Source organism: Scatophagus argus, chromosome 22 (genome assembly GCF_020382885.2).
Source record: "Scatophagus argus isolate fScaArg1 chromosome 22, fScaArg1.pri, whole genome shotgun sequence".
NCBI lineage: Eukaryota > Metazoa > Chordata > Actinopteri > Scatophagidae > Scatophagus > Scatophagus argus.
In genome coordinates, this window is record NC_058514.1 from 459,445 (window position 1) to 468,180 (window position 8,736).

At 43.2% G+C, this 8,736-nt stretch overlaps 1 protein-coding gene across 5 annotated transcripts in view; it reads left to right on the forward strand.

Annotated features, from left to right (window-relative positions):
- ptpro (protein tyrosine phosphatase receptor type O) overlaps nt 1-8,640 on the forward strand; it is a 31,339-nt gene extending 22,699 nt beyond the window's left edge. For 4 of the 5 annotated variants that reach the window (XM_046379237.1, XM_046379233.1, XM_046379236.1 and 1 more), the window contains 10 exons: nt 660-695; nt 1,065-1,146; nt 1,433-1,523; nt 1,665-1,741; nt 1,851-1,985; nt 2,164-2,286; nt 2,393-2,547; nt 3,620-3,755; nt 4,062-4,186; nt 5,532-8,640. In XM_046379237.1, the coding sequence (XP_046235193.1) occupies nt 660-695; nt 1,065-1,146; nt 1,433-1,523; nt 1,665-1,741; nt 1,851-1,985; nt 2,164-2,286; nt 2,393-2,547; nt 3,620-3,755; nt 4,062-4,166 (940 nt within the window). In that variant the 3' untranslated portion in view covers nt 4,167-4,186; nt 5,532-8,640. The remainder of the gene's footprint in view (nt 1-659; nt 696-1,064; nt 1,147-1,432; nt 1,524-1,664; nt 1,742-1,850; nt 1,986-2,163; nt 2,287-2,392; nt 2,548-3,619; nt 3,756-4,061; nt 4,187-5,531) is intronic. The other variant, XM_046379238.1, reaches the window with a different exon arrangement.
- The last annotated feature ends 96 nt before the right edge of the window (nt 8,641-8,736 follow it).

An 8,736-nucleotide genomic window follows, 5' to 3' on the forward strand; every position in this document is an offset into this window, starting at 1 on the left:
TCCGTGATGTGTGACAAACATTTTAAATTAAGGTACAGTCTTCAATATTTAGATTTCAAACTAAAATGGAATCTGGCAAATAATGTACCCTGTAGTCCAAGCGTCACGTTCCTTAATGGTAAAAATAAAAGTGAATTTGAAGTGGAATTTTTATTTTCTCTGTCCAGGTAGCAAACAAATTCAAATGTTTGACCCTAAAGAAATGAATCATGAAAGAAGATGTTACTTTTTCTCTTTCATTGGAAATGATATATATGTGTATATGTGTGTGTATATATGTATATACACACACACACACACACACAAAATCCAGGTTTAATTTCCATACATTCTATTAAATCAGATCAGAAATATTTTCTCATTTTTCCGCACACTTTGTGGATTTGAGCTGAACTGTCATATTTACACATGATAAATGAACATGAACACACAAAGAGCAAACAACAACCTAAAATTCTAAACTTTTACTGACCATCAGTAAAATCTTTAAAAACCCGCATCGGTCAAACCCTGAAGGCTGCAGGTCTGCAGCGTGTGAACAGCCTTGTAGGACTAGTACACGGTCTGAGTACACAGTACTGTGATGTGGTCTTACTGTGGTTACTGGACTGACTGATGTCAGGTGTCTTCATGAGGAACTTTATGTTTGGATTTTATAGGAGCAAGACAGCTTTAAAGAAGCGGAAGCTAACAAGGTAACAAGATTAAACAACGTGTGTGTGTGTGTGTGTGTGTGTGTGTGTGCTGCCATCACACTAACAACTGCCTTCAGGCAGGCAGACGGACAGACGGACAGACAGACAGACAGACAGACAGGCAGACAGGGATAGTGAATGTAAATATGAGACTAATCACCCGCAGTCTGAAAAAGGGCTCAGGTGGACGAAGCCTTTAAATCGGGTCTTCTGAAGCGTCTTCCTCACACTTGAACATCCGTCGTGTGCTTTCAGAGAGCGAAACGAGACGTTACACCTGTTAGACTTTGATCTTTGGTGTGGACGTGTGGACGTGTGGCCGGCTGTGTTCTCGTCCGTCTCCTCTGACATGCTCATGTCTCGTTGCAGTCCCGTGCAGCTGGACGACTTTGACGCGTACTTCAAAGAAATGAGCAAAGACTCGGCCTACAAGTTCTCCCTGCAGTTTGAGGTAAAGGCTTAACTACATCCTTTACGTGGAGGTGAATCAGTGCTTACCTGCCGGGAGGCGGAGCTACAATAACACCAGTATGTGATAGTATTTGTGTATTTTTGTTCACCTAAACCCTTGACTTGGATGGTGACAGCTGGTGTCAAGTTAGCCCCCTAGTGGACATAAGACCAGCAGAGTCCATGTTTGTACGGCACTTTTCAAAACAAAAGCTGCACACTTTCACATTAAAAGCATTCGATGCTGCGAATCCTGCAGATGTTTGACAGATGTTGATGTTTTGCAGGAGCTGAAGAGTGTTGGTCTGGATCTTTCCCATGATGCAGCAGACCTGCCCATCAACAGGCCGAAGAACAGATACACCAACATCCTCCCCTGTGAGTACCCGACAGCAGAGCGTCGTCATGTTTGCATGTTGTTTAGTTTGTGGCGACATGAAATCCTGCTGTGGGAGCGGACATAAACGCTGAATATTCACATCAGGCCAACCTGTCAATCTTTTGAAATCCTCCCTGCAGATGACTTCAGTCGGGTGAAGTTGATCTCGATGCACAACGACGAAGGTTCAGACTACATCAACGCCAACTACATACCTGTGAGTCTGCCTCCAGGAAACGCTGGTTCCAGCCAGCAGCAAACAGTGAAGTGTTGCCTGTCATCCTTTCACCTGTGCTCAGCCACTTCCTGTGTGTTTGTGTGTTCAGGGCTACAAACACTCTAAAGAGTACATCGCCACTCAGGGGCCGCTGCCTGAAACTCGCAACGACTTCTGGAAGATGGTTCTGCAGCAGAAATCTCCCATCATCGTCATGCTCACACAGTGTAACGAACGACGGAGGGTCAGTTTTATTTTCACTTCCTGTAGTACCTTCACTGGAACGTGACATAATCCAGTCTGCTGTGTGTGCTTTCAGCTTTTTGCTGCCCCTAAGAGGACAAACGAATGCAGCTCAACTTCCTGTGTCCAGTTTGAGTGGAATGCTGCCTTGGTCCTGAATCTGTTTCGTGTGTTTTCAGGTAAAGTGTGATCACTACTGGCCATTCACAGATAAACCTGTGATGTACGGGGAGATCAGCGTGGAGATGCTCTCTGAATCGGAGGCTCCAGAGTGGACCATCAGGAAGTTCAGACTGGGATATGTAAGTGTGAGCTGCGGGTCAAAGCTGCCTCCTCTGTCGACCACCAGAGGCTGCTCTAAGAAACCCAGCAGTCTCTTATTCCTGTTACCTTTGTCTCCCCCTGCAGGCTGATGAGACACAGGATGTCCTCCACCTGAACTACACCTCGTGGCCAGATCACGGCGTCCCCACGGTCAACGCCATCGAAAGCATCCTGCAGTTCGTCCACATCGTCCGTCAGCAGGCCAACAGGACCAAAGACCCCATAATAGTCCACTGCAGGTCGGAACTAAAACCTCATTATGTTTCCTAAACAAAAAGGATGTATCTTCTGTACGGTGGCCATTTTAGGACACTTCAGGGTTAGCTTTGGTTTAACGTTGGTAAACCTTGACCTGCAAATTTGTGCTGTTTACCAATAGCAAACCATCCAGCCTTTTCAGTTGTAACTTTATAATGTATACATGTCAAGTAAGAGATGCAGCATCCTCTGCAGTCATTGGTCACAGTTAAACCATGTTAACTCACTGTTAGCAACCTAGCTTGTGTGATGTGCTATTGCACGACTAGCATCAACAGTTAGCTCATCGACTAAAAAAAGTAGGACTGTATTGTAATGACGCGTATGACAGTACAATGGTCGCGCTTTAGTATGATGTCATACTGTAAACAAGGCGTCATGTTGTTTCTCTGTTCTTTGTGTTTGTTAGTGGGATGTGCTGTGGCTAAAGTTAACATACATTTGATAGCTACTAGATGTGAGCATGCTAACATAAACCATGTTTACATCCATATAGTTAGCATGGTTAGCATGCTCAGTTGTGGTGATGACAAAGTTTAGCATGTTAATGCACTACTTTTGATACGTTAGCCACATTTATCATGCAAGTACATTAAGAGGTTGTTACAGTACAGCATCAATCCCCCCGTGAGACTGGAGGCTTGGATCAAAAATTCAGACATCTGTATGACAAAGAAAGAAGCTGGACGACATGGCATTCAGTATCAATAATAATCAATAATATATTCAATATCAGTATATATTCAATATAGCGTAAACAAGCCAAACTGAATTCCACTGTTAGTTATTATCATCACTCAAGTTTCATTAGAACGCAGAAAAATAAAAGTAGATGAAAATAAAGTGAGGTGCAAAGTAAAATGAGCAGAAAACAAGGTTTGATTGGTTTTTCATAATGGCTGTAATGTTTATCTGAACAGTCTCTACAAATCAGAGTCGCTGAGTCACAGAGCAGGAAGTCCAGATCCATAGAGATGCTGTCAGACAGGTGAAGTGATGTCCGTTATGTGGTTGGCTGGCAGCAACGGCAGAGGTTTTGTCTGTCTCCCTCAGTGCTGGAGTCGGCAGGACGGGGACCTTCATCGCTCTGGATCGTCTCATGCAGCACATCAGAGAACACGAGTTCGCAGATATCCTGGGGATGGTGTCTGAGATGCGTTCACACCGTCTGTCCATGGTCCAGACTGAGGTAAAATCTCATGGCTGAAGCAGCCAGTCCCTCCATCAGACCTCCATTTATTCTGCTGCAGCCTGTTAATAACTGTTCATTCATCAGCATCCCAGAATGCAAAGCGCCTCTGTCTGCGGGAGCCTGTTAAGGTCAAAACTGAACCGCTCCAGACCACTTCCTCAGAACGATTTTAGTCCACACGCGGGCTCAGATCTGATCAAACCAACCAGAGTGCAGCACGGCTAAAAGCCTCAAACTGTCCATCAAACGACCTCTCTGATTGGTGCTTCCCGCTCACCGGTACAAGTCTCTTCCTCTGTGCAGGAGCAGTACGTCTTCATCCATCAGTGCGTCCTGTTGATGTGGCAGAAGAAGAAGCAGCAGTCCATCGCCTCTGATGTCATCTATGAGAACGCCAGCAAGACATAATGATGGAGGCTCCTCCAGACGTGAGTCTCGCACACTCCTTCTAACATCCAATCAGATGTCAGTTTTCATCCTGTTTGTTTGTGCTTGTTTAGGGCTGTAATACACGTGTTTATTCCTAACAATAACTCCTTTGCTGTTCAGACAGATGAACGAAATATTAAATGTGTCTTCACGTTAAAAAAAGTCCTGAGCAATAAGCGCACTAAAGTCTCCATATAACTGCATTACAGTGTGTTACAAAGCAGCGGTTCCCAGCCCCTGGGCCGCGGCCCGGTACCAGTCCGTGGGTCAGTTGGTACCGGGCCGCACAGAAAGAATAAGTAACTTGCATTATTTCCGTTTTATTGATTATCTGAGGCTGAACGATGTTTTATTTTGAAAAATGACCGGATTCTCTCCGTTACATCCGTCTATGACTCACTCTTGACGCATGTCAAGACGCTCGTCTCAGTCATGTGATTTGATGTTTTCGCTAAAAATAAACGCACAACTAGCAAAATGAGTGAAAAACAAACGTCTCTGGAAAGGGGAAAGGCCCTGGATGGGACAGTCTCGTTACAGAGAAACTGATTCAGCGTTATGGTGAGTTGTATTTTTCATGCACTTTTTTTGTTTTTGCGGTTTATCTTATTTTGAAGGCATGTTTAAATGTTACCATAGCGACCAGAGAGCGTTCAGGGCAAAGAGGATGTTACTAATGTTATGTTTTTGGCGCAGTGTCACGAAGACGCTGCTAATAAAGTTGAGAGTACACATTGGATTCACGTTTATCGTTATATTTAAAAAATACCCCAGTTTTTATGCCCGTCTTATCGTTTTATTTTGTTGTATTTATCCGCCACACCGTAAAGGCCGGTCCGTGAAAATACGGTCTGATATTAAATCGGTCCGTGGCGCAAAAAAAGGTTGGGAACCGCTGTTATAAACCATTTCTTACATGTTTTTTAACTGATTATTAATATTAATGGAGCATCTTTTATGTAAATTATTAGGAAAAGTCTGTAATTTTCCTAATAATTCTAATACTTCCATGACAGAACTATACTCACAATGTTATTATTACTTCCTATTGGTTCAATTGAATTCAGGGGGAAAAAAAAAATATAGCAAACTATTCTGAAATTACCACAAATTTATGGAGCACATAAGAGCCATAATATAAAAGGTTACCAAAAACAGAAGAAGGTACCTTTAACTTCATTGTCCTCTGAGGTCTCGCTGAATGTCCTTGGCTCTGATTGGCTGAAAGGACAAATCAAATTTTAAGAAACCAAAGAGCAACAAATAATTTCAAACCACATCCTGACGAGCGTGAATAAAAACCTCCCTGTGCCGTGCATGAAGTCCCTTTTCTTTGTCTTGCAGGTTGCGAACACACCCAATCTCCAGTGCTTCAGGCATCCATTCTCTGCAGAAGAAGATCCGCTTCATCATCAGTATCAAAAAAACAAGACAGCAGAACATCCTAATGGCACAAGAAGGAAAAAAAGAAATCAACAAAAAAAAAAAAACAGGTTTTTGTTTGAATTGGTGTTAAAGCATGGGATGGAGTTTTGCCTTAAGGAGCCTTCACTGACCGACCAACACGCTGAACCACAACCCTGCCCCCTGAACTGGACTGACCGAGGTGGGAGGAGCCGGAGGAGTTGAGATTGTCTGTCCTCGTTCAGATGACGTGCGAGTCGGCGGGACTGAGCAGTTTTTCATTTGTTTTCTTAATCTCAGGAGTAGCTGAAAAACCAGCAAGCACACGGGCCTCTTCCTCCGCCTCGACAGTAACTCATCACTCGTTACATTTCTGCATCGTTAATCATGTTCACCTCTGCGCAGCGTGCAGCTTTCCTGGCTTTTGTGGCGCAGTAGAAACGAAACGTGACACACTGCCAAACACGAGACTGTAACGTGATCATCGAAACATGCCAACTGACTGCCAGGACCGCTGCACATCGCCGTCACCGGAAGAACCCAGCAAGCATTGGACAAAAGCGGACATTCAACAAAATGAGCACAAGATGTTGCTTTCTGGCCTCTTGAACCTGATTTTTATTGTTTTTCGTACCTAAAGACATTCACTGTGCTCAGAGACGCATTCCGGACTGTAACGTTTCCGACCTGCTGAAGATGCCAACGCTGTCAAACTTTGGTTAAGTTTTGCTGCAGTTGGAACATTCCAGACAGCGTCGGGTTAAGGAAGCGTGTTTTGGTACTGATTCCAGTAAATGCTGCTCGATTCCATACAGTGTCCAGACTTCTTATTCCAGCTGTGGAATCGCACGTCGAAGGTCTGAATGTTTGCTGAAGGGACCGGACTCCTTTCTGTGGAAACACGTGTGCCTCCTGCTGCCATCCCGCCGTGCTGGGCGCGTTCGAGGCCAGTTTAGACGTTAGAGACTGTGGTTGTAGAGCTGTAGTTGGTATTTGCACTGAGGCCTCGTGCTGCCTGACCTGCTGACAGAAGAAGGGAAGCGTTTCTGCTGCTACGTCTCGTCATGTGCACCGTGGGCTCTTTGTGACGAAGGATCTTGATCTGAAGACGTAGATTCACTTTAGACTAGCGCAGAGGTTTGTGAGCTCGTTGGCTGAGGAAACAAACAGCGGAGAAATGGATCACATCATATAACGGACTCTTACTCGGATAGTTTCCCTTTATGTCGCTGCATTTGGGACATAACAGAAACATATCTCCAGGGCCATCTCAAGCCTCTCTGGGGCCCCGGGCACAATTTGAATATCTTTCTTCCATCAAATTAGCAACTTTTGAACCATAATTTATGACAATAAACTGCAAATATTGCCCAGAAACATAAAGTTTAAATGTAAATCACACAAAAGGTGTTAACATTTTAACTTCACATGCTTTGCTTACATCATGACACCTCAAAATTTGGTCTACCACCCCAAACACTAAACTTTGGTAGAGAGCCATTTTGTTCTTTTATTAATCTCCAAGTTTTGGATCAACTGCCAAATGGTTTTTTATTTTTTGATTTAAACCCATAGTTGATGTTGCTTACTTGAAAAATGTAGGAAAAATACGGTATTCAAATACAGTTTTTTACCTAAATGCCAACAATTGGTATTGTGCCCACAAACACCTGACATAGACAGAACGTTTGATATAAAATAATTTCTTTCATATTGGAGAATGTTGGTATGATACCTAACCTGGCGTTGCTATAGTTTGTTACAAAAGGCCATTGAACATTAGCATTAAAAACTGAAAATTCACATTTAAACGTTATTTGGGCCGACAGCACAGCTCTGTACAGAAACTCATCCTGTCCGCTTGTGCTCAGATTTACAGTAATTTAGTTCATTTTCCATTTTTCTACTCGACATTTGACTTGAAGGGCAAACTCAAATTAATTTCTCACTTCATTAATGACTTTAGAGAATGTCTATTGAGCAGAGGGGTGGTCGGCCTCGTTCGCGTTGTACACGGGATATACAGGGTATAGTCAAAATACCCACACAGGGGACACACTGAAGGGCCAAAACTGAACAAACTTCTCAACTACGTGTTTTTATCTTAAGAGGCAGCCTCAAACATTTAAATAGCCAGCATAATTAAAATATTTAGCCAGGAAAGGTTGCTGAAATTGATCTGTGTATATAAAAAGGTTTGTGGACACGTCAATGTTGACTTGTAAAATAATCAGTCATTGTGACCTTTTGGTTCAAACAAAATTTCTAGTTTTATGTCAAAATTAGGTACAGCGCCTCAAAGTACCAAATGGCTCCTCAAAAATTTTTATGACTGACAATTTTTGTACAATTCCCCAAATGTTCAAGTTGAATAAAAAGGAAAAGCTCTTTGCTATTTTGACCACATCCTGTACCCGGTTTGTTAAGAAGAGGAAGAAAGCAGCGAATTTGTAAAAAGGCCGTTGGACACTTGAGTGGTGACTTGTAAACTGATTCAGAGTCTTTGTTTGGTTCAGTCCCACTCCACCTGAAAGAGGTTACGTTATCACTAGATATCCAATGTACTGTACATACTACTACTACTACTACTGCTTAACTGTTCTGTTTCTAGTCGTCATTACAAAGTAATTCTTGTGGGATCGTTGCTTTAGAGGTTTGTTTTTGAAAACTTGTATATGTGAATCATCACCTGAGCCAGAAGTTCTCTCGTCGCCACCACAGTTCGGTTTCTTGACGTTCGGGCGCTTGGCTGGGCGGGAAACGTCGTGTGGACGTGGAGAAGTCATCTGTGGCCGGAGAAACACACTTTGGCACAACTGTCAAAAGATTTAGAAGATAAAGACCAACGGACAGCCTGCAGACCACGTCCGAAAGCTCAGCACTGTACACTCTTACTCAGTTGTTCCTCTTGCTTCGTGTGTGTCCAGTCGAAACTGTGCGTCATTGGTGCCATTTTCTCGTGCATTGTGTCACTTAAAATTTGAGGGATGATGTCGTCACAGAGTTTTAATGTGTGTGCGTGTTGGAACAAAATAAAATGTTGCAGTAACTTTGGTCGTATTTCGCTTCATATATTCAAACTATCTCTGATAGTGACGAGATTTGAGCTGCTGGAGCTAACGTAACGTTAGCTTCACGGGCCAAA